This window comes from Oncorhynchus clarkii, chromosome 23 (genome assembly GCF_045791955.1).
Source record: "Oncorhynchus clarkii lewisi isolate Uvic-CL-2024 chromosome 23, UVic_Ocla_1.0, whole genome shotgun sequence".
NCBI classification, from domain to species: Eukaryota; Metazoa; Chordata; class Actinopteri; order Salmoniformes; family Salmonidae; genus Oncorhynchus; species Oncorhynchus clarkii.
This window is the reverse complement of record NC_092169.1, coordinates 46,795,992-46,822,809: the sequence shown is the minus strand read 5'-3', so window position 1 is coordinate 46,822,809 and position 26,818 is coordinate 46,795,992. Positions and strand designations below refer to the sequence as shown.

General features: G+C 43.4%; 1 protein-coding gene across 2 annotated transcripts in view; it reads right to left on the bottom strand.

Moving 5' to 3' along the window:
* Positions 1–9,871: 9,871 nt before the first annotated feature.
* The window catches only part of LOC139381387 (endothelial PAS domain-containing protein 1-like), a 90,607-nt gene continuing 73,660 nt past the window's right edge, over positions 9,872–26,818 (bottom strand). For both annotated transcript variants that reach the window (XM_071124874.1, XM_071124873.1), the window contains exons 10-16: positions 25,951–26,168; positions 21,511–21,624; positions 20,884–21,362; positions 19,985–20,081; positions 15,488–15,578; positions 15,187–15,351; positions 9,872–14,537 (exon numbers count right to left, since the gene is read on the bottom strand). In XM_071124874.1, the coding sequence (XP_070980975.1) occupies positions 14,386–14,537; positions 15,187–15,351; positions 15,488–15,578; positions 19,985–20,081; positions 20,884–21,362; positions 21,511–21,624; positions 25,951–26,168 (1,316 nt within the window). In that variant the 3' untranslated portion in view covers positions 9,872–14,385. The remainder of the gene's footprint in view (positions 14,538–15,186; positions 15,352–15,487; positions 15,579–19,984; positions 20,082–20,883; positions 21,363–21,510; positions 21,625–25,950; positions 26,169–26,818) is intronic.

Below are 26,818 nucleotides of genomic sequence, written 5' to 3'. Positions count from 1 at the left end.
CATGAAGTGCTTTGAAAGGCTGGTCATGGCTCACATCAACAGCATCCTCCCGGACACACTAGACCCACTCCAATTCGCATACTGCCCCAACAGATCCACAAATGACGCAATCTCAATCGTACTCCACACTGCCCTTTCTCACCTGAACAAAAGGATCACCTATGTGAAAATGCTGTTCATTGACTACAGCTCAGCATTCAACACCATAGTGCCCTCAAAGTTCATCAATAAGCGAAGGACCCTGGGACTAAACACCTCCCTCTGCATCCTGGACTTCCTACCACATTGGTCCTTAACACTGGCCCCCCCCAGGGGTGTGTACTTAGTCCTCTCCTGTATTCCCTGTTCACCCACCAATGCGTGGCCAAACACGACTCCAACACGATCATTAAGTTTGCTGACGACACAGCAGTGGTAAGCTTGATCACCAACAACTATAGGGAGGAGGTCAGAGAACTGGCAGTGTGGTGCGAGGACAACAACCTCTCCCTCAATGTGAAAAAGACTAAGAAGCTGATCGTGGACTACAGGAAAAGGGGGGCCGAACAGGCCCCCATTTACATCAAAGCTGTAGTGGAGCGGGTTGAGAGTTTCAAGCTCCTTGGTGTCCACATCACCAACAACTATCATGGTCCAAACCTACCAAAACCATCGTGAAGAGGATATGACAAAACCTTTTCCCCCTCAGGAGACAAAAGATTTGGCATGGGTCTACAGATCCTCAAAAGGTTCTACAGCTGCACCATTGAGAGCATCCTAAATGGTTGCATCACCGCCTGGTATAGCAACTGCTCAACATCTGACCGTAAGGCGCTACAGAGTGGCAAAATGGCCCAGTACATCACCGGGGCCAAGCTTCCTGCCATCCAGGACCTGTATAATAGGCAGTGTCAGAGGAAAGCCCATACAATTGTCAGACTCCAGTCACCCAAGTTAGAGACGGTTTACTCTGCTACCGCATGGCAAGCGGTACCGGAGCGCCATGTCTCGGACCAAAAGGCTCCTCAACAGCTTCTACCCCTAAGCCATAAGACTGCTGAACAAATCATAAAATTGACACCGGACAATTTACATTGAGCCACCCCCCCCTTTTGTACACTGCTGCTACACGCTGTTTGTTTGTTACCTATGCACATTCACTTCGCCCCCACCTACATGTTCAGATTACCTCACCTAACCTGTACCTCCGCACACTGACTCGGGACTTGTGCCCCTGTATATACAGTCTTGGCCAAAAGTTTTGAGAATGACAGAAATATTAATTTTCACAAAGTCTGCTGCCTCAGTTTGTATGATGGCAATTTGCATACACTCCAGAATGTTATGGATGATCAGCTGAATTGCAATTAATTGCAAAGTCCCTCTTTGCTATGCAAATTAAATTAATCTCCCCCAAAAAAATCCACTGCATTTCAGCCCTGCAACAAAAGGACCAGCTGACATCATGTCAGTGATTCTCTTGTTAACACAGGTGTGAATGTTAAAGATATTGACACAGGTGTGAATGTTAAAATATTGACTCCTTGCATCAACTTCATGTAATTGTCAATAAAAGCCTTTGACACATATGAAATGCTTGTAATTATACTTCAGATTTCCAAAGTAACTTTTGACAAAAATATCTAAAGATACTGAACTTCTTGAACTTGCCTTGTTGGTTAAGGGCTTGTCAGTAAGCATTTCACGTCAAAGTTTACACTTGTTGTATTCGGCGCATGTGACAAATAAAGCTTGATTTTGATTTCCCTTTCATGTAGAAAATAGTAAAAATAAAGAAAATACCTTGAATGAGTAGGTGTGTCCAAACTTTTGACTGGTACTCTATATATAATTTTTAAGTCCAGTAATGGTATGTAATAACTACAGATGGCCCCTTTAAGTCTATCCAAAGTGTGCAAGTTTGAGCATGTGTCCTTAGGCCTATGGAATAGGCATGAATTAATTTATCAGCATGAATTAGATTGAGCAATAAAAGCCACACTTTTATTCCATAGGCTTGGATACAAACTATGCAGCTGTTGCAAGAGCACATTTTTCAATGACTGCCCACTAGTTTCAAAAACAATGATTGACAGGCAGCTTAAACTTCTTGAGTTCAACTACGTATTTAGATTTGTGAACAGCCATCCACAACAACCACAACCAGTGGTTGTTGTGGATGGCTGTAAATAGCTAAATGAGAGAGCAGCAGCAGTGTGATTGACATCAATGCGCTATGTAGATATTAATAATAAGTTATCTCCGTATCGTCGTAGAGTACACGGCTACTGTCATCCTTGGCTCCCAGCGTTTACTCAAACTGGATATTCTTTGGTTGCCGACAGCAGTCACACCATTGGAAGACATAGCTTGTACTGTAGCCTACAAAGGCATATTCCTGCTCTTTTCTCTGCGCTTCATCAAACACATTGCGTGTGTCATCATAGTGGTATCTGACTTGTGGTCAGATTCGCTCAGGTGGAACAAACTTAAAATTGTGCCTTTTTTCAATGTTGATTTGAATGTCATTGAGAAAACAGAGAAGTGTCAAATATTTGTTTTTACGCAAACATCCTTTCTGAATTTAAAAGTCATTCTCGAGAATCTAGTTTTTCAAAAGTATCGGAAATCTGATTGCAATATTTGTTGCTGGTAACGGATTACAGTTACCTTTTTTTGTAATCAGTGACTCCCCAACCATGAGTACAGGGCAGGAATGTTCCTTTAATTGAATTAATGCCTGAAACAGCCCAACGTTCTGAAGCTGTTTCTCCTCTCCTCTGGCAGACTTCAGACCAGAGGGGGCAGGGGTGAGTGATCTATCAAGAGGAGCTTCCAAACCAGACAGGCCCGTCGTCTCCCTCGTCCTAGGGAACCAACACTGATGGGTGTCCGGGTGAAATGTGGAAGAGAGGAAGAGTGAGAGGAGAGGAGGCAAGCCCTGAGGCTATTCTCTCAATGCCTGCATGGATGGATGGAGGGAGGGATGATAGATCAAATTTCATTTGTAACATGCGCCGAATTCAACAGGTATTCCGTGAGCTATTTACTTACAAGCCCTTAACCAACAATACAGTTCAATAAATAGAGTTTACAAATTAACTAAAGTAAAACAAAAAAAAGAATCTTTCTTTTATCGATGGCGGTTATGATATCGCTTAGGACCTTGAGCGTGGCTAAGGTGCACCCATGACCAGCTCTGAAACCAGATTGCATGGTGGAGAAAGTAAGGTGGGATTCGAAATGGTCAGTGATCTGTTTGTTAACTTGGCTTTCCAAGATTTTAGAAAGGCAGGGCAGGATGGATATAGGTCTGTAACAGTTTGTGTCTAGAGTGTCTCCCCCTTTGAAGAGGGGGATGACCGCGGCAGCTTTCCAATCTTTGGGGATCTCAGACGATACAAAAGAGAGGTTGAATAGGCTAGTAATAGGGGTTGCAACAATTTCGGTGGATCATTTTAAAAAGAGAGGGTCCAGATTGTCTAGTCCAGCTGATTTGTAGGGGGGCTTGGGCAAGTTGCTGCAGGGGGTGCTGAGATGTTGGCCGGGGTAGGGGTAGCCAGGTGGAAAGCATGGCCAGCCGTAGAAAAATGCTTATTGAAACTATCGATTATCGTAGATTTATCGGCGGTGACAGTGTTTCATATCCTCAGTGCAGTGGGCAGATGGGAGGTGGTGGTCTTATTCTCCATGGAATTCACAGTGTCCCAAAACGTTTTGGAATTAGTGCTACAGGATGCAAATTTCTGTTTGCACAGACCTGGATAGTAAGATGGAACTCTGCAGGCTCTCTTCATTAGATTGCAACTCCGCCCCCTTTGGCAGTTGTATCTTGTCGGAAAATGTTATAGTTAGGGATGGAAATTTCAGGATTTTGTTGGCCTTCCTAAGCCAGGAATCAGACACGGCCATAACAGGCACTTGTCAGTGTTGTCCAACTCATGCTAACCCTGCCACAGCAGGAAGCATAACTTACAACAGGTGAAAAATATGAAGATAGATTTAAAAAAATAGCTATTTCAATATGAAGACAGATAAGACGCAGCTATTTAAATATGAATATAGATAACAAATATCTATTTATATATAAGGATAGATAAAACATAGCTATTTAATAGCCTGTGGTAGTAGGTGCCAGGTGCACCAATTTTAGTGTGTCAAGAACTGCAACGCTGCTGGGTTTTTCACACTTAACATTTCCCTGTGTGTATGAAGAATGGTCCTCCACCCAAAGGACATCCAGCCAACTTGGTTAGAGTGTTGGGCCAGTAACCGAAAGGTTGCTAGATCGAATCCCAGAGCTGACAAGGTAAAAATATGTTGTCCTGCCCCTGAACAAGGCAGTTAACCCACTGTTCCTAGGCTGCCATTGTAAATAAGAATGTGTTCTTAACAGACTTGCCTAGTTAAATAAAGGTTCAATCAAAAATAAAAGACTTGACCCAACCGTGGGAAGCATTGGAGTCAACATGGGCTAGTACCCCTGTGGAACGCTTTCCACACCTTGAAAGACTCCATGCCCCACGAATTGAGGCTGTTCTGAGGGAAAAAGGGGATTAAACTCAATATTAGGAAGGTGTTGCTCATGTTTTGTACACTCAGTGTACATTCCATGTAGAATATAAGGTGTTTTCAGTCTTTATGAAGTTCCTGTCTTATATTTCAGAATTTTGGCTTTCCAATTTAAGATAGCTCATATGGTATTGTAAATGTGCCTATGTGTTATGAAGGGAGTATAGGAAGTGTTGATACAGGGAAGAGAACACATGTATCACATCACAAATGGCAGATCAGTACACTTTAATAAGAAATCAGTGCAGAAACACATCTTATTGGATTAAATTCCCTATACAGTAATAACAAAAATAATAACAATATAATGAATTCTATATAAATCATAGGATCATCTAAAATAACTAAGACATCCAAAAATGTAATGGATAAAAGCAGAAAAAACAACCCTCATTATATTTAGTAGCCTAGAATGCTGATATTGCCTTTAAAGAGGATGAGAACTGAGGTTGTTCAATTATTCATATTGCTAAATGTTGTTTTTTGGCCCTTGAAGTGTCACAGTAGCTACAGCTAGGACTGGTGCTACGCCTTGTTTCTGCAGTTATTTTGTGACTTCCCTCTAGCCAACTCTTCTCACATACCGGAACTCAATTTAGGCCAAATCACATCTGCAGTTCTATCTGACATCTCAGCCTTGACTCATCTCCGTCAGGAACAGGAGCATGGCCTGCAAGGTGGAGAACTTTATCTTTATCTTACTTTGGTTTTTCTATCGCTTAAAATTCAAGTAATAACAAGAGATTTTAACTCAAAGAAGTTTAAAATCACAAATGCAAAGCATGGAATTTTTCTTGCTTTTATCTGTTAAATACTGCATATTTGTGCATATAGGGACCAACACCAGAAATGTTTCGGCTAACGGAGTGGTCTGATCTAACTATCGGTAACTCATTTATGTACTCCTCCTCCTCATTCCCATAGAATAAATAAATATATGAAATTATACATCCCATAATTTTATCCTTGTGTTTATTTATATGGAACATGGCTAATTTAAGAAAACGTTCCACATTCCATTCACTTTGGCTCAACGACAACAAGGAGCTTATTTTCTCATGTCTTTGGAGGAACTCACGGTGTCTATATTTCCATTAACAGTGGAAACAATATTTTGTCTAAAATGTTCTAAGGTTGACAGAATAGCTAAACTTGACAGGGCTGATCCTAAAATTGAACGTGGGAGGGAAAGAGAGAGGGAGGGAGAGAGGGAGGGAAAGATAGAGGATGACAGAGGGAGGGAGAGGGAGAGAAAGAGAGAAGATGGGAGAGAGGGAGGGAGAGAAAGAGAGAGGATGAGAGAGGGAGGGAGAGAAAGCGATGAGCTGAATAATGTGTGAAGTAGCGTGGAGAGATAAGTGCATCAGTCACAGTTCAGCACCACAGTCCCTCTCTCTCTATCTGTCAGTCACAGTTCAGCACCACAGTCCCTCTCTCTATCTGTCAGTCACAATTCAGCACCACAGTCCCTCTCTCTATCTGTCAGTCACAGTTCAGCACCACAGTCCCTCTCTATATGTCAGTCACAGTTCAGCACCACAGTCCCTCTCTCTATCTGTCAGTCACAGTTCAGCACCACAGTCCCTCTCTCTATCTGTCAGTCACAGTTCAGCACCACAGTCCCTCTCTCTATCTGTCAGTCACAGTTCAGCACCACAGTCCCTCTCTCTATCTGTCAGTCACAGTTCAGCACCACAGTCCCTCTCTCTATCTGTCAGTCACAGTTCAGCACCACAGTCCCTCTCTCTATCTGTCAGTCACAGTTCAGCACCACAGTCCCTCTCTCTATATGTCAGTCACAGTTCAGCACCACAGTCCCTCTCCATATGTCAGTCACAGTTCAGCACCACAGTCCCTCTCTATATGTCAGTCACAGTTCAGCACCACAGTCCCTCTCCATATGTCAGTCACAGTTCAGCACCACAGTCCCTCTCTCTATCTGTCAGTCACAGTTCAGCACCACAGTCCCTCTCCATATCTGTCAGTCACAGTTCAGCACCACAGTCCCTCTCCATATGTCAGTCACAGTTCAGCACCACAGTCCCTCTCCATATGTCAGTCACAGTTCAGCACCACAGTCCCTCTCTATATGTCAGTCACAGTTCAGCACCACAGTCCCTCTCCATATGTCAGTCACAGTTCAGCACCACAGTCCATCTCTCTATATGTCAGTCACAGTTCAGCACCACAGTCCCTCTCTATATGTCAGTCACAGTTCAGCACCACAGTCCATCTCTCTATATGTCAGTCACAGTTCAGCACCACAGTCCCTCTCTATCTGTCCGTCAGCTCTCCGTCTTACTTCTGTCACTGTCTTATAGCTCTATCACCATTTGTTCCAACAGGTCCCAACAGGTCCCAAAAGGTTTCAACAGGTTTCTGCCACCCATTGCTCTACACGTAACTATTACTGAGTCTAACACAGAAATAATCTGAGGTTCAACCGTTTTGATTTTGAGATTTGTGTATCGACCATAGGAGGTTGGTGGCACCTTAATTGGGGAAGGCGGGCATGTGGTAATGGCTGGAGCGGAATATGTGGAAAGGTATCAAAAACACCAAACAAATGATTTCCATGTGTTTTATGCCATTCCATTCACTCCGTTCCAGCCATTATTATGATCCGTCCTCCCCTCAGCAGCCTCTATTGGTATTGACAAAACATATGCTACCAAGAGGTCAAGGGAAGTGCCTGAGTATTTGATATTGAAGGTTGGTCGTTAAAGTTCTCACACACTGGGGGCACACTGGTTGAATCAACATTGTTTCCACCTCATTTCAATTAAATTATGTTGGACCAATGTAGGACAGACATATCACCCTCACTGATTAACACCCTCTGCACCACATTACAGCCTCTTATTATTGAACTACCCAAACCCACATAAAATCCTGAGAACGATGGTCGTGCCATTCATCCGCTGCCATCACCTCTTGTTTCAGCATGATAATGCACAGCCCCATTTCACAAGGATCTGTGCACAATTCCTGGAAGCTGAAAATGTCCCCGTTCTTCCATGGCCTGCATAGTCACCAGTCATGTCACCTATTGAGCATGTTTTGGATGCTCTGGATTGACGTGTACGACAGTGTGTTCCAGTTCCCTCCAATATCCAACAACTTCAACAACATTCCACAGGCCACAACCATCAGCCTGATTCAACTTTGAAAAGGATGTGCATGAGGCAAGACACTGGCTGGTTTTCTGATCCACGACCAACTTTTTTTTTAAGGTATATGTGAGCAACATATGCATATCTATATTCCCAGTCATGTGAAATAAATAGATTAGGGCCTAATTCATTTGGTTCAATTGACTGATTTCCTATATGAACTGTAACTCAGTGAAATCTTTCATTTGACGTTTATATTTTTGTTCAGTATAATTTGGTTGGAGGCATGATTCTCAATTACTGTGTAATTTATTTAACCTGTGGTAAGTTGCAGGTGCCTGCAGCGTAAAAATAGCCACTCCATTGTAAAGTGCAAGGGTGCCAATATATTTGACCACATCTGTAGGTCGACGTAGTGAATCAGATTCTTTATCCTTCTAGAATAGTCTCCTCAAAACATCTCTCGTTATCACAACTAGGGGAGGTCTACACTGGACTAATGACATATACTCAACATAATTACATATAGTCAACATACCGGATCTTAAGCTAGGGCTCGCCAAGCTAAACATCAGGATTTGTATAGTGTGGGTTTTATTGGACGTCTATGTTTACAGAGACAATCTGTGCATTTGAAGGGCATAACACTGGGCTGAGTGAACACTGAGTCAACATTGAGACAACCTTAAGGCAATGTTAAGGCAAATTACAGTGAGCTCAGAGTATTGGGACAGTGCATTTGTTGTTGTTATTCTGTCTCTGTACTCCAGCACTTTGGATTTTAAAATAATACAATGACTTTGATGTTAAAGTGCAGACTGTCAGCTTAATTTGAGGGTATTTCATCCATATCGGTTGAACCGTTTAGGAATTACAGCACTTTTTGTACATAGTCCCCCCATTTTATTTGACCAAAAGTTTGGGGGCAAATTCACTTATGTGTATGGTGCCCTACCAAGCAAAGAGTTAATGTAATTTTTGCTACATTAAATACATGCTTAATCATGTGAACAAGTATCCTGCCTCTATTGTATTGTGTTTTGGAGAAAATGGGGGTCATGTTAGCAGTAACTGCACAAAGTAAACCAAGGTAAACAAATAAAAGCCATTTTTCTCAGTTCCACACTACGAGCAGTTACTACCTTTTTGCTTGGTAGGGCAGTATTAAAGTAGTCAATAGTTAAATATTTGGTCCCATATTCCTAGCACGCATTGTTGGATGCATTTGCTCTTTATTTTGGTTGAGTTTCAGAGTATTTTGTGCACAATAGAAGTTAATGTGTCAAGTTAAGTTACTGTGTCATTTTGGTCACATTGTAAATAATTATAAAATCTGTTTCTAAACACTTCTACATTAATGTGGAACTGAATTCATTGTGAATAATGATGAGTGGGAAAGTTCCAGATGCACAAATATCATACCTCCAAGACATGCTAACCTCTCACATTAAAATAAAAGGGGAGATTATCATTTTGAGGGGGTTTGATATTTGTGCGTCTGTAACTTTGCACAACTAGTGCTGTAATTCCTAAACGGTTCACCCAATGTGGATAAAAATACCCTCAAATTGAAGCTGACAGTCTGCATTTTGACCTCATTATATTAGACAATATATCAAATCCAAAGTGCTGGATTACAGAGCTAAAACAACAACAAATGTGTCACTATCCCAATCCTGTTGGAGCTATAAATCACCTTTAAAGACAATGTCAGCAAGAAAAATAAACAACATCATCAAAATACAGTGTTAATAAAAGTGGATCCAATAAACATATAAAGATTCCTCTACAAATGCTAGATGGTTATATCTATAAAGCACCATCACCTTTTTAGATACTGTTGAAAGAGATTACTGTGTCAATTTCATTTGTTTACAATATTCAAAATTATACAGTACCTGTCAAAAGTTTGGACACACCTACTCATTCAAGTAAAAACAAAAAAATAGAATAAAAATTAAAACTGTGAAACCCATATGGAATCATGTAATAACCAAAAAAGTATTAAACAAATCTAAATAGATTTTAAATTCTTGTAGCCGTCCTTTGCCTTGGTGACAGCTTTGCACACTCTTGGCATTCTCTCAACCTGCTTCATGTTATTCTACAATGTAGAAAATAATACAAATACAGAAAAACCCTTGAATGAGTAGGGGAGTCCAGACTTTTGACTGCTACTGTGTATCTTTCATATTTTTTTCTCTCAATTTTCTTTTTTCTTTAAAGCGCAATAACAGATCACTACTGGCCTGCCAAGTAATTCATTATACTTGTACAAAAAAAGACACCAGCACTATGGAGTAACATCTAAAACACAGGAATACAATCTGTATCTACTGGGTAGATAAGACAAAGTACCAAGACACTAAAACACTATCTTGACATTATAGTAGAAACTTTCGAGCTTATGTCTTTAAATGTACTGTATGTGTGTGTACAAAGCTAAAGTCAAATTTTAAAGGGGTTAGCACACAAAGACAAATACCTTCAAAAAAGAGAAAGAGACAGGAAGAAAGAGAAGGAATCCAGAAAAACTGTCTGAATGTCGATAACCTCATCTCTTAAACTAAGGGCTAAATTCTATCAGATCTGTGCTAGCCGACACCCTCATAGCAGTTGTACTGGTGGTGTTGGAGGTGGAACTGCATTAGAGCTATCAAATCCACAAGCGGCTCCTGGCATTATACCTCAAGCTCAATTGCCATTGGCTGCATGGAGTCACATTAAGAGAAATCCCTTGCAGCTTTGTTTACAAGTTCTAACACTGGAATGTGAGATGTAATCTACACCATTAGGATGATAGAAACCCTCATGATTTTAGCATCATTATTTCTATATATAATACACTTTCTTCTTCTGAACTTCTAACGGGAGTGGGATGGGTGGGTCTTCCTGACAATGACCAGCAGCCACTCTGTTTTGACAGCGCCAACGCAGTTAACCCTCCGACACCACCAAAGCATCAGCTACCACCCGGTTACTCATCCCTGCACCTTACAGGCTGCTGCACTATATACATAGACATGGAATTACTGGCTTCTTGAATAATGTTTAAATACTGCTTTACTCATTTCATATGTATATACTGTATTGTATTCCACTTTATTTTAGTCAAAGCCACGCTGACATTGCTCGTCCTAATATTTATATATTTCTTAATTCCATTCTTTTACTTTTGTATTTGTGTGTATTATTGTGAATTGTTAGATACTACTGCAATGTTGGAGCTAGGAACACAGGTATTTCGATACACCCACAATAACATCTGCTAAATATGTTTATGTGACCAATAAAATCTGCGGGTGATTTATGCGGGTGTCAGCTATAGCCAGTTAACGTTTGATATGATTGAATCTAGACTACAGGCACCTTAATTGGGGAGGATGGACTCATAGTAATGGATGGAATGGAATGGTATTGACCATTGCAATTACTTCATTCCAGTCATTATTATGCACTGTCCTCCTCTCACCAACCTCTTGTGATCAAGGCCAAAGTCTCCCTGATCCTGATATGACCTCTAATGCCATAACAAAGTCACCAAAAGTAGGACTATTCTCCCAATGTAAAGGCATGCTCTGATTTGACCAATCAACTTCATAGCCTGACAAGCACTGTAACTATCCAGTGAAAAACATGCAAACAGACACCAGTCAAAGGCAGTGAGAGACAGACTAGGTCAATGGGATTGAAGGAAGGTAGACAGTAAGGGAAAAGGAAGGAAAACCCCAGATATCATGCTTACAGTAGATAATGTACCATCCAGATTTTAGACGGTTGTGTTTGTTAATTTGTCTCTAACAGTGCCGGACGGACGGACGGACGGACGGACGGACAGACGGACAGACGGAGGGACGGACAGAGGGACGGACAGAGGGACGGACAGAGGGACGGACAGAGGGACGGACAGAGGGACAGAGGGGGAGAGATTGTGAAAGAGGAAAAGTATGACATCCCCCTGCTACAGATCACACAACTGGGGGAACAACATAGACCTTGAGATCAATGAAACATAAATAGACTCAGAACTAAAAATGCCTCCTCCCACAGGAGGCTGGTGGCACCTTAATTGGCGAGAATGGTGGGTAATGGCTGGAATGGAATTATCAGACACATCAAGCACATGGTTTCTATGTGTTTTAATACCATTACATGAGTTCCAATCCAGCCATTATTATGACCCGTCCTCCCCTCCCCAGCCTCCTGTGGTATATCATTTATGATGATAAAGATGACAAAATAGAAAACACATGTTTTTCTAATGATACATAGAGGCAGTAGGGTGGATGGATGAAGAGGAGGATTAGCCGATGGAACAGGTTCATATGGGGCTTGGTATGGTCGGGTGGGGTAAGGTGTGGAGGAGTAGTACTACAGTTGAAGTCAGAAGTTTACATACACCTTAGCCAAATACATTTAAACTCAGTTTTTCACAATTCCTGACATTTAATTCCCTGTCTTAGGTTAATTAGGATCACGAATGTGAAATGTTATTTCTTTCATCACATTCCCAGTGGGTCAGAAGTTTATATACACTCAATTAGTATTTGGTAGTTTTGCTTTTAAACTGTTTTTTCTTGGGTCGGGTAGCCTTCCACATGCTTCCCACAATAAGTTGCGTGAATTTTAGCCCATTCCTCCTGACAGAGCTGGTTTAACTGAGTCAGGATTGTAGGCATCCTTGCTCGCACACGCTTTTTCAGTTCTACCCACACATTTTCTATAGGATTGAGGTCAGGGCTTTGTGATGGCCACTCCAATACCTTGACTTTGTTTTCCTTAAGCCATTTTGCCACAAGTTTGTAAGTATGCTTGGGGCCATTGTCCATTTGGGAGACCCATTTGTGACCAAGCTTTAACTTCCTGACTGATGTCTTGAGATGTTGCTTAAATATATCCACATACTTTTCCTTCCTCATGATGCCATCTATTTTGTGAAGTGAACCAGTCCCTCCTGCAGCAAATCACCCCCACAACATGATGCTGCCACCTCCGTGCTTCACGGTTGGGAGGAGGTTCTTTGGCTTGCAAGCGTCCCCCTTTTTCTTCCAAACATAACGATGGTCATTATGGCCAAACAGTTTTATTTTTGTTTCATCAGACCAGAGTACATTTCTCCAAAAAGTACAATCTTTGTCCCCATGTGCAGTAGCAAACCATAGTCTGGCTTTTTTATGGCGGTTTTGGAGCAGTGGCTTCTTCCTTGCTGAGCGGCCTTTCAGGTTATGTCAATATAGGACTTGTTTTACTGTGGATATAGACATTTTGTACCTGTTTCCTCCAGCATCTTAAAAGGGCCCTTTGCTGTTGTTCTGGGATTGATTTGCACTTTTCGCACCAAAGTATGTTCAACTCTAGAAGACAGAATCTCCTTCCTGAGCGGTATGAGAGCGGTATGAGGGCTAATACTTGCGTACTATTGTTTGTATAGATGAACGTGGTACCTTCAGGTGCTTGGAAATTGCTCCCAAGGATGAACCAGACTTGTGGAGGTTTTCATTTTTTTTCTGAGGTCTTGGCTGATTTCTTTAGATTTTCCCATGATGTCAAGCAAAGAGGCACTGAGTTTGAAGGTAGGCCTTGAAATACATCCACAGGTACACCTCCAATTGACTCAAATGATGTAATTTAGCCTAACAGAAGCTTCTAAAGCCATGATAATTTTCTGGAATTTTCCAAGCTGTTTAAAGGCCCAGTCAACTTAGAGTATGTAAACTTCTGACCCACTGGAATTGTGATAAAGTGAATTATAAGTTAAATAATGTGTCTGTAAACAATTGTTGGAAAAATGACTTGCGTCATGTAAAAAGTAGATGTCCTAACCGACTTGCCAAAACTATAGTTTGTTAACTAGAAATGTGTGTAGTGGTTGAAAAATGAGTTTTAATGACCAACCTAATTGTATGTAAACGTCCGTCTTAAACTGTATCTTGAATGTGCTAGGTCTTTGGGGCAGGGGTGGGGGCTTGGCCGAGGCCTCAGTCGGGGTTGTAGAGAGGTCTAAATTGTATTGGCTAAGGCTATTGGAGGATAAGGGTGGGGTTGAAGATGGATATATCTAGGTAGGGGAGGGTAAAGTTGGGGAGGGGGTATAGGTCTGGGTCTAGGTAGCCACGTCCAAGGGAAGGTAGGGGGTAAGGGGGTGTAGTGCTGGGTCTAGGTAGCCTGGTCCAGGGTAGGGTAGGGGAGTAAGGGGTGTAGGGCTGGGTCTAGGTAGCGTGGAGTAGGGGGTGTAGGGCTCGGTCGAGGTGGCCCGGTCCAGGTTAGGGTAGGGAAGTAGGGGGTGTAGGGCTCGGTCTAGGTGGCCTGGTCCAGGGTAGGGTAGGGGAGTAGGGGGTGTAGGGCTGGGTCTAGGTGGCCTGGTCAAGGGTAGGGTAGGGGAGTAGGGGTTGTAGGGCTGGGTCTAGGTGGCCTGGTCCAGGATAGGGTAGGGGAGTAGGGGGTGTAGGGCTGGGTCTAGGTGGCCTGGTCCAGGGTAGGGTAGTGGAGTAGGGGGTGTATGGCTGGGTCTAGGAGGCCTGGTCCAGGGTAGGGTAGGGGAGTAGGGGGTGTAGGGCTGGGTCTAGGTGGCCTGGTCCATGGTAGGGTAGGGGCGTAGGGGGTGTAGGGCTGGGTCTAGAAGGCCTGGTCCAGGGTAGGGTAGGGGAGTAGGGGGTGTAGGGCTGGGTCTAGGTGGCCTGGTCCAGGTTAGGGTAGGGGAGTAGGGGGTGTAGGGCTGGGTCTAGGTGGCCTGGTCCAGGGCTCTCAGCAGGTCACTGCCCTGCAGCAGGTGTAGGTTGCCCTGGAGAGGGACGTTGACCTCACAGTCGTAGCGGGTGAGCTCTGGCAGACAATAGGTCTCAATGGATGGGCCCAACAGCCGACTGGCAGCCCCTACACACACAACAAAGTCAGTCCATCATTAGGGAGTAGGTAAGATATTTTGGAGTCACTGTTATTGTAAATAGTTATTGAATATGTTTCTAAACACATTAATGTGGATGCTACCATAATTACGCATAATCCTGAATTAATTGTGAATAATGATGAGTGTGAAAGTTAGACACACAAATATCATACCCCAAACACATGCTAACCTCTCACCATTACAAAAACAGGGGAGGTTATACGTTTTGAGGGGGTATGATATTTGTACGTATGTAACTTTGGACAAAAAGTCAACCCCTACACACTCAACAAAACATGGAGTCAGTACGTAAGTAGGGAGGAAATGGCTTTGGGCCAACCGCCAATCAACCATCATCTGAGGAGGACAGTTCATTGACTGGCACCAAGTCATGGAAAAGGACTGTGATTACAAAACAAAGGATATCATTTGTCCAAATCAATTGCGTGCCTGTCTAAAAATAGATTTCAACATGTTTTATCATTTCCAAAATCTCCAAGTTATCATGAATGCATTTTCCTTGCCTGGTCACAGCCTGTCCAACTGGTTGTTATTGGTTTAATCAGTCAATCTTTTTTTAACGACATACGACACATGGGAGTAACATAACAACTGAAATGAACAAGCTAAACTTACCCTCTGTTTTGGAGGAGGGCAGCATACAGCGTTTGTAGTTGCAACACTGTTCGGGGAAGGATTTTCTGGATGTACCATTTACACATCCTGGATACCGGGAATTCCTGTGCCGCTGAAGGGGAATGAGACACTTGTCAACACCCCCAGGTATGCACATACCTTTAACTGTAAAAAAAAGAGGAAGAGAGAGATTAAAATGAGTTCAATATCGCTCTATTTTCTCTTCTGTTCTTGTACTTTTAGCGATAATTGGTATTTTTGTTTGTGCACTGCATGTCCCATGTGGGCCACCATACAGTACCATCCAGTGAGCTGGTGCTGAGAGATCTGTCCATGATGGCATAGCTTTCATTCCTCGTCATCTTTGAAGGAGTACTGAGGGTGGTGTCACCCTGACAAACACAAATACAAACACAGACACACATTACAATCAACAACCAAGTCTGGCCTATTGAGGAGTGACGGACTCCATCCTAGCTGGAGGTGTGCTCTCATCATATCTACGAAGATAGACAGGGTTCTAACTCCCCTAGCTCCACAATGAGATAAGGTGCAGGCCAGGATAGTGGAGTTTGCCACTAGCAAAGTCAGTGTAGTCAGCTCAGCTATTCCCTTTGAGACCGTATCTGTGCCTCGACCTAGGTTGGGCGAAACTAAACATGGCGGTGTTTGCCTTAGCAATCTCACTGGAATAAAGACCTCCTCCATTCCTGCCATTATTGAAAGAGATTGTGATACCTCACATCTCAAAATAGGGCTACTCAATGTGTTAGATCCCTCACTTCCAAGGCAGTTATAGTCAATGAACTAATCACTGATCATAATCTTGATGTGATTGGCCTGACTGAAACATAGCTTAAGCCTGATTAATTTACTGTGTTAAATGAGGCCTCACCTCCTGGTTACACTAGTAACCATATCCCCCGCACATCCCGCAAAGGCAGAGGTGTTGCTAACATTTATTACAGCAAATTTCAATTTACAAAAACCACCCGATGTTTTCGTCTTTTGAGCTTCTAGTCATGAAATCTATGCAGCCTATTCAATCACTTTCTATAGCTACAGCGTTCCTCACTGAGTTCTCTGAATTCATATCGGACCTTGTAGTCATGGCAGATAATATTCACATTTTTGGGGACTTTAATTTTCCACATGGAAAAGTCCACAGACCCACTCCAAAAGGCTTTTGGAGGCATCATCGACTCAGTGGGTTTTGTTCAACATGTCTCCAGACCTACTCACTGCCACAGTCATACCCTGGACCTAGTTTTGTCCCGTGGAATAAATGTTGTGGATCTTAATCTTTTCCTCATAATCCTGGACTGTTGGACCACCATTTTTATTACATTTGCAATCGCAACAAATAATCTGCTCAGACTCCAACCAAGGATCATCAAAAGTTATGCTATAAATTTTCGGACAACACAAAGATTCCTAGATGCCCTTCCAGAATCCCTCCGCCTACCCAAGGACGCCAGAGTACAAAAATCAGTTAACCACCTAACTGAGAAACTCAATTTAACCTTGAGCAATAGCCTAGATGCAGTCGCACCCCTAAAAACAAAAGGCATTTGTCATAAGAAACTAGCTCCCTGGTATACAGAAAATTCCCGAGCTCTGAAGCAAGCTTCCAGAAAATTGGAACGGAAATGGCGTTACACCAAACTGGAAGTTTGGAAAGACATTACCGTGCAGTATCGAAGAGCCCTCACTGCTGCTCGATCATCCTATTTTTCTAACTTAATTGAGGAAAATCTGAAAAATCCTAAATGTATTTTTGATACTGTCGCAAAGCTAACTAAAAAGCAGCATTCCCCAAGAGAGGATGGCTATCACTTCAGCAGTGATAAATAATAAACTTCTTTGAGGAAAAGATCATGATCATTAGAAAGCAAATTACGGACTCTTTAAATGTGCCTATTCCTCCAAAGCTCAGTTTTCCTGAGTCTGCACAACTCTGCCAGGACCTAGGATCAAGGGATACACTCTAGTGTTTTAGTACTATATCTCTTGACACAGTGATGAAAATAATCATGGCCTTCTTAACCTTCAAGCTGCATATTGGACCCTATTCCAACTAAACTACTGAAAGAGCTGCTTCCTGTGCTTGACCCTCCTATGTTGAACATAATAAACAGCTCTCTATCCACCGGATGCATACCAAACTCACTAAAAGTGGCAGTAATAAAGCCTCTCTTGAAAAAGCCAAACCTTGACCTAGAAAATATATAAAAACTAATCGGCCTATATCAAATCTCTCATTCCGCTCAAAACTGTGAGAAAAAGCAACTCACTGCCTTCCTGAAGACAAACAATGTATACGAAACGCTTCAGTCTGGTTATAGACCCCATCATAGCACTGAGACTGCACTTGTGAAGGTGGTAAATTACCTTTTAATTGTGTCAGACCGAGGCTCTACATCTGTCCTAGTGCTCCTAGATCTTAGTGCTGCTTTTGATACAATTGATCACCACATTCTTTTGGAGAGGTTGGAAACCCAAATTGGTCTACACGGACAAGTTCTGTCCTGGTTATTAAGATCTAATCTGTCGGAAAGATATCAGTTTCTCTCTGTGGATGGTTTGTCCTCAGACAAATCAACTGTAAATTTCGGTGTTCCTCAAGGTTCCGTTTTAGGACCACTATTTTTTTTAGTTTTCACTATATTTTTTACCTCTTGGTGATGTAATCCGGAAACATAATATCAACTTTCACTGCAATGCAGGTGACACACAGCTGTACATTTCAATGAAACATGGTGAAACCCCAAAATTGCCCTCCCTGGAAGCCTGTGTTTCAGACATAATGAAGCGGATAGCTGCAAATGTTCTACTTTTAAACTCAGACAAAACAGAGATGCTTGTTCTAGGTCCCAAGAAACAGAGAGATTTTCTGTTGAATCTGACAATTAATCTTGATGGTTGTACAGTCGTCTCAAATAAAACTGTGAAGGACCTCAGCGTTACTCTGGACCCTGATCTCTTTTTTGACAAACATATCAAGACTGTTTCAAGGACAGCTTTTTCGAAACTACGTAACATTGCAAAAATCAGAAACTTTCTGACCAAAAATGATGCAGAAAAATTAGTCTATGCTTTTGTTGCTTCTATGTTGGACTACTGCAATGCTCTACTTTCTGGCAACCTGGATAAAGCACCAAATAAACTTCAGTTAGTGCTAAACACGGCTGCTAGAATCTTGACTAGAACCCCAAAATTGGATCATATTACTCCAGTGCTAGCCTCTCTACACTGGCTTCCTGTTAAGGCAAGGGCTGATTTCAAGGTTTTATTGCTAACCTACAAAGCAGTACATGGCTTTGCTCCTACCCATCTTTCCGATTTGGTCCTGCCGTACATACCTACACGTACGCTACGGTCACAAGACGCAGGCCTCCTTACTGTCCCTAGAATTTCTAAGCAAACAGCTGGAGGCAGGGCTTTCTCCTATAGCTCCATTTTTATGGAATGGTCTGCCTACCCATGTGAGAGACACAGACTCGGTCTCAACCTTTAAGTCTTTACTGAAGACTCATCTCTTCAGAAGGTCCTATAATTGAGTGTGGTCTGTCCTAGGAGTGTGAAGGTGAAAGGAAAGGCACTGGAGCAATGACCCGCCCTTGCTGTCTCTGCCTGGCCGGTTCCCTTCTCTCCACTGGGAGTCTTTACAGGGGCTGAGTCACTGGCTTACTGGTGCTCTTCCATGAGTGTGTCACTTGAGTGGGTTGAGTTACTGACGTGATCTTCCTGTCTGGGTTGGCGCCCCCCCTTGGGTTGTGCCGTAGTGGAGATCTTTGTGGGCTATACTTGGCCTCATCTCAGGATGGTAAGTTGGTGGTCAGAGATATCCCTCTAGTGGTGTGGGGGCTGTACATCGGAAAAGTGGGTGGGGATATATCCTTCCTGTTTGGCCCTGTCCGTGGGTATTGTCGGACGGGGCCACAGTGTCTCCCGACCCCTCCTGTCTCAGCCTTCAGTATTTATGCTGCAGTAGTTTATGTGTCGGGGGGCTAGGGTAAGTCTGTTATATCTGGAGTATTTTGCCTGTCTTATCTGGTGTCCTGTGTGAATTTAAGTATGCTCTCTCTAATTCTCTCTTTCTCTCTTTCTTTCTCTCTCTCGGAGGTCATGAGCACTAGGACCATGCCTCAGGACTACCTGGCTTGATGACTCCTTGCTGTCCCCAGTCCACCTGGCCATGCTGCGGCTCCAGTTTCAACTGTTCTGACCTTGGCTATGAAACCCTGACCTGTTCACCGGACGTGCTACCTGTCCAAGACCTGCTGTTTTCAACTCTCTAGAGACAGCAGGAGCAGTAGAGATACTCTGAATGATCGGCTATGAAAAGCCAACTGACAGTTGCACCCTCGACAACCACTGTGATTATTATTATTTGACCCTGATGGTCATCTATGAACATTTTAACATCTTGGCCATGTTCTGTTATAATCTCCACCCGGCACAGCCAGAAGAGGACTGGCCACCACTCATAGCCTGGTTCCTACCTAGGTTTCTTCCTAGGTTCTGTCCTTTCTAGGGAGTTTTTTTCTAGCCACCGTGCTTCTACACCTATACTGCTTGCTGTTTGGGGTTTTTGGCTGGGTTTCTGTACAGCACTTTGTGACATCAGCTGATGTAAGAAGGGCTTTATAATACATTTGAATTGATTTGATCTTAGTCAAAACCAGTCTGCACTTTCGGCATCTTATATAACTCTAGTGGAATATTTAACAGTGACCTCAACCTGGATACACACATCATAAACAACGGTCATAAAGCAGTGAGAGGGTAAACGTACCACTGCCATTTGTGTGAAGGAGCGCTTGACGTTGTTGGCTATGGCGATTCTGGTGGGACTCATTTCTCTGTAGGCCTGGACAAAGTTCTCCATTGACCTGCAAAAGAGCATTTACTTACCATCGCTGTACACTACTCTAGCTCTAACAACCATCAGTACAAGAACACAACTGAATAAAAACCGGTAGGACAGACACACAGAATCAGTAGGACAGACACACAGAATCAGTAGGACAGACACACAGAATCAGTAGGACAGACACACATAATCAGTAGGACAGACACACATAATCAGTAGGACAGACACACATAATCAGTAGGACAGACACACAGAATCAGTAGGACAGACACACAGAATCAGTAGGACAGACACACAGAATCAGTAGGACAGACACACATAATCAGTAGGACAGACACACATAATCAGTAGGACAGACACACAGAATCAGTAGGACAGACACACAGAATCAGTAGGACAGACACACAGAATCAGTAGGACAGACACACAGAATCAGTAGGACAGACACACAGAATCAGTAGGACAGACACACAGAATCAGTAGGACAGACACACAGAATCAGTAGGACAGACACACAGAATCAGTAGGACAGACACACAGAATCAGTAGGACAGACACACAGAATCAGTAGGACAGACACACAGAATCAGTAGGACAGACACACAGAATCAGTAGGACAGACACACTGAATCAGTAGGACAGACACACTGAATCAGTAGGACAGACACACTGAATCAGTAGGACAGACACACTGAATCAGTAGGACAGACACACTGAATCAGTAGGACAGACACACTGAATCAGTAGGACAGACACACTGAATCAGTAGGACAGACACACTGAATCAGTAGGACAGACACACTGAAGGCCCTCTATAGTACCTCTGCTTGTGCATCATGTTGACTGGCATGTTCTGACATGAGCGGCTTCTGCCCATGGAGTTCACCTGTAGTAGAGAGTTTAACGGAGGATCTGGGGGCCACTGCAGGTTCTGATGTCCACCCATGGAGGACAGAGGTGTGCTGGCTGGGGCGTGGTAGGGGGGGATCTGTGTGGAGCCTGTGTATGGCAGAGTAGGCCTGGAGTCCATGGGGCTCATTTGGCTGTGGTTGGGGCCTCTCTTGTCTCCTGGGGCACACTTGGCGGGCTGGTAGTGGTCAGACTGTGGGGATATCAGGTTTTGGAAGAGGCTGGCGATGTTGCTGAAGCTATTCTGTGTGGTGAGGTGGCCCAGTGGGCCAGTGGCCCCCTCTGGGCCTCCAGGCACCTCCTCAGGAATGATGGGATGGAGCTGGAAGTCCTCTCCGTCCATGGGGATGTAGGGTGCCAGGGTCTCCAGGTCCATATCACTCAGGGCCGACTGAGAGGGTCACATCACATTACATCAAACAACCCCAAGAAAGCAACCATGACCAATTGTGTTAAATAAATGTCAATCTAGTATAATGTCAACCTTCCTCATCCACACTGATTCAGTAATGGGTCTGTGAAGTGCCAGTAAGACTGACCTGGGTGCTCCCAGGGCTCTTGGGCCCCTCTGTGTCGAGAGCAAAGAGCTTCTCAGTCAGCTCTACCTTCAGGTCACTCTCTCTCTCATTGTAGTAATCCCCTGGGCTGCTGGGCTGTACCCACAGAGAGGAGAGAGGGAGAGAGAGAGACAGAGAGAGGGAGAGAGATTGAGAGAGAGAAAGAGGACAGGACAAAAGCTCCCTTGAGGCCTAAGTAACTAAGTGACCAGTGCTTATTCCAACCATCCACCCCTCTATTCTCACAACACTCTGCCCCCTGTTGCAAGCACCTGGGATCCATGCCCACTCCATAACACACACACCAGTGGAGGCTGCCGAGGGGAGGATGGCTAATAATAATGGCTGGAACGGAGTGAATGGAATGGTATCAAACCATGTGTTTGATGTACTTGATGCCATCCACTCATTCCGCTCCAGCCATTATCACGAGAATGTCCTCCCCAATTAAGGTGCCACCAACCTCCTGTGATACACACACAAACAAGTTTTGGGACACTGTAAAGTCCATGGAGAACAAGAGCACCTCCTCCCAGCTGCCCATTGCACTGAGGCTAGGCAACACGGTCACCACCGATAAATCCATGATAATCGAAAATTTCAATAAGCATTTCTCTACGGCTGGCCATGCTTTCCTCCTGGCTACCCCAAACATGGCCAACAGCTCTGCACCCCCACAGCTACTTGCCTGAGCTTCCCCAGCTTCTCCTTCACCCAAATCCAGATTGCAGATGTTCTGAAAGAGCTGCAAAACCTGGACCAGTACAAATCAGCTGGGCTAGACAATCTGAACCCTCTCTTTCTAAAATTATCCGTCGCCATTGTTGCAACCCCTATTACCAGTCTGTTCAACCTCTCTCTCGTATCGTCCGAGATCCCTAAAGATTGGAAAGCTGCCGCGGTCATCCCCCTCTTCAAAGAGGGTGACACTCTAGACCCAAACTGTTACAGACCTATATCTATCCTGCCTTGCCTTTCTAAAGTCTTTGAAAGCCAAATAAATAAACAGATCACTGGCCATTTCGAATCCCACCGTACCTTCTCTGTTGGGCAATCCGGTTTCCGAGCTGGTCATGGGTGTACCTCAACCACGCTCAAGGTACTAAACGATATCATAACCGCCATCGATAAAAGACAGCACTGTGCAGCCGTCTTCGTAGACGTGGCCAAGGCATTGGACTCTGTGAATCACCGTATTCTTATCGGCAGACTCAATAGCCTTGGTTTCTCAAATGACTGCCTCGCCTGGTTCACCAACTACTGCGCAGACAGAGTTCAGTGTGTCAAATCGGAGGGCCTGTTGTCCAGACCTCTGGCAGTCTCTATGGGGGTGCCACAGGGTTCTTTCTCTGTATATATCAACGATGTCTCTCTTACTGCTGGTGATTCCCTGATCCACCTCTACGTAGACAACACCATTCTGTATACTTCTGGCCCTTCTTTGGAAAGTGTTAACAAACCTCCAAACGAGCTTCAATGCCATACAACACTCCTTCCGTGGCCTCCAACTGCTCTTGAACGCTAGTAAAACCAAATGCATGCTTTTCAACCGTTTGTTGCCCACACCCTCCCGCCTGACTAGCATCACTACTCTGGATGGTTCTGACCTAGACTATGTGGACAACTACAAATACCTAGGTGTCTGGCTAGACTGTAAACTCTCCTTCCAGACTCATATCAAACATCTCAATCCAAAATCAAATCTAGAATCGGCATCCTATTTCGCAACAAAGCCTCCTTCACTCACGCCGCCAAACTTACCCTAGTAAAACGGACTATCCTACCGATCCTTTACCTTGGCTATGTCATCTACAAAATAGCTTCCAATACTCTACTCAGAAAATTGGATGTAGTCTATCACAGTGCCATCCGTTTTGTTACCAAAGTGCGTTATCCAGTTAGGTTAAGTGGCAGTATGTCACGTTTGATGAATTGCGTGCCCAAACTGAACCGCCTCCTACTCTGTCCCAGATGCTAATATATGCATATTGTTATTAGCATTGGATAGAAAACACTCCGACGTTTCTAAAACTGTTTGAATGATGTCCATGAGTATAACTTATATGGCAAGCAAGAACCTGAGAAGAAATCCAAACAGGAAGTGAGAAGTCAAATTTCAAAACAGAGCCAATTTAAATCCCTGATAGATATGGATGTGCTCACACTTCCCAGGGCTTCCACTAGATGTCACCGTCTTTAATCCTAGTTTTAACATTATGCTATAAAGGAGGGGCTCATGAGACCCATTTTAGTGAGTGGTCTGTCTCAGTCTCATGAAGCGCGCTCCCAAGAGAGTGTCCTCTCGTTCCAGGGCTTTTATTCAGACAATGAAATTCTCCGGTTGGAACCTTATTGATTATAATTGTTAAAAACATCCTCAAGATTGATTGCAGACATGTTTTGACTTGTTTCTAGAACCTGTAACGGAACTTTTTGAGTTTTTGTCATGTAGGAAATGGTCACGTCTCCATGAAGATGGATTACTGGACTGAACATGCTGACAACAGGTGATTAAATTATGGGCTTTATGTAACTTTATGCAACAAATCAGTCGTGTATTGTCGAACTGGGATTCCTGGGTGTGCCTTCTGATGAAGATTATCAAAAGTAAGTTAATATTTATAGTGTTTTTTCAAACTAATGTTGACTCCAAGATGGCGGAATTGTCTAGTTGTTTATAAGCAGGTACTGAGCACCGTTCTCAGATTATGCTTTTTCCGTTAAGTTTTTAAAAAATCTGGCACAGCGGTTGCATAGAGGATCAGTCTATCTTTAATTGTGTGAATAACACTTGCATCTTTTATCAATGTTTATTATGAGTGTTTCTGGGAAAATCACCGGATGTTTTGGAATCAAAATATTACTGGGCCAATGTAAACTGGATTTTTTGGATATCAATATGCACATTATCGAACAAAACATACATGTCTTGTGTAACATGATGTCATATGAGTGTCATCTGATGAAGATCATCAAAGCTTAGTGATTAATTCTATCTATATTTCTGCTTTTTGTGACTCCTCTCTTTCGCTGGAAAATGGCTATGTGTGTTTTTGTGACTTGACTATGACCTAACATAATCATATGTGGTGCTTTCGCTGTAAATCATTTTTTAAATCGGGCACCATGGATAGAGTAACAAGATGTTTATCTTTCATAGGCTGTATTGGACTTGTTAATGTGTGAAAGTTATATATTTATAAAAAATATTTTTGAATTTCGCACGCTTCCTTTTTCAGCGGAATGTGGAGGTGGGGTTCCGCTAGCGGAACGGCCAATCCTAGACAGGTTATACCACCCACCACTGCGACCTGTATGCTCTAGTCGGCTGGCCCTTGCTACATATTCGTCGCCAGACCCACTGGCTCCAGGTCATCTATAAGGCTATGCTAGGTAAAGCTCCGCCTTATCTCAGCTCATTGGTCACGATAACAACAACCACCCGTAGCATGCGCTCCAGCAAGTATATCTCACTGGTCATCCCCAAAGCCAAGACCTCCTTTGGCCGCCTTTCCTTCCAGTTCTCTGCTGCCAGTGACTAGAACAAATTGCAAAAATCGCTGAAGCTGGAGACTTACATTTCCCTCACTAACTTTAATCATCAGCTATATGAGCAGCTAACCGATCGCTGCAGCTGTACATAGTCCATCTGTAAATAGCCCACCCAATTTACCTTCCTCATCCCCATATTGTTTTTATTTACTTTGCTGCTGTTTTGCACACCAGTATCACTACTTACACACCATCATCTGCTCATCTATCACTCCAGTGTTAATCTGCTAAATTGTAATTACTTTGCTACTATGGCCTATTTATTGCCTTACCACCTCACGCCATTTGCACACGCTATATGTAGACTTTTTTTCTATTGTGTTATTGACTGTACGCTTGTTTATTCCATGTGTAACTCTGTGTTGTTATTTCTGTCGTACTGCTTTGCTTTATCTTTATCTAAATAATAAAAACACACACACAAACACATGCACACACACAAACAAGTATACATATCGTGACACATGCACACACGCACAAACAAATGCACACATCGTGACACACATGCAGGATCACACACACGTAGGCTACGCAGGCACACACAAACACACACACTTCATAAAAGTGGAAGAAAAGCTAGTAAAACAGGCTTGTGGTAGAAGATGTGGTGAACAAGACAATAGATGACAGGAGAGTTCTGGAAGAGTTCTAGAAGAGTTCAAGGAGAGTTCAAGGATAGTTAAAGGAGGATTCAAGGAGAGTTCAAGAAGAGTTCTAGGATAGTTCAAGGAGATTTCTAGAAGAGTTCCAGGAAAGTTCTTGAAGAGTTCCAGGAAAGTTCTTGAAGAGTTCTAGGAGAGTTCTAGGAGAGTTCTAGGAGAGTTCTAGGAGAGTTCTAGGAGGACACCAGGGGCAGAAGTAGCTACATACCGTGGAATAACTGCTCAGGCTAGGGGGGGCAGTGCGGAGGGTGGCGCTGCCCGGTGTAGGGTTCTCGGGTACTGAGAAAGTGGCAGCCATTTGTTTGGACATGTCTCCTGATGGGCAGGGTTTGTGGGGATCACTACCCCAGCTCTGAGGGGCCGGGGTGGGCAGGGGAGACATCTTGGGGTATAAAGGAGGATGAGGCTCCTCAAATGGTGGCCTTCCTGTAGACAACCATATAAACAGTAAACGGTTAGCATTCCTGTTTTCAAAGAAGTTATAGTATTATCTTATACTACAGATGGTGTAATCTTGTCCACAAGCCAGCTCTCTCTCTGTCAAACTGTCTGGTTTCACAGCACCTCAGAACGGGACTTGATTGGAAGTCTATGGCAGTAGATGACGAAACAACCGCTGGTTTTAATTGGGTAAACTCTCAGTCCATCACCATCTAGCATAACCCTGAGAACCTACCCTACATTGTGGACTTCAAATGGCGAGCAGCGCAAGTGATTTAAACAAGGAAGTGAGTTCAGAAAATCTAAAGTATGCATCTTAGAAATAGTTTTCACATAAAAACTTTATATGCCCAAACTTAGATTCAATTGGGCTTCCCAAAACCAATATGGTCAATGTCATAGAAACATTTTTTTATTGCCAATTGTCGACATTTTTCTAAGTCCCATCTAATACAGCTATAGTAGGCTTGCTCCCTCTCCCACCTCGATTTCAACCACATCAAGTCCCAGTTTGTTGCACAGTTATCAGGCTCTATGCACCATCAATTGGAGCCTTGGGGCAACGTTAGAGATGGTGCAGGTTTAAGTGCATGGCTTTGGTAAGATGGATAGTAATGGGATGATACGGGGTATAG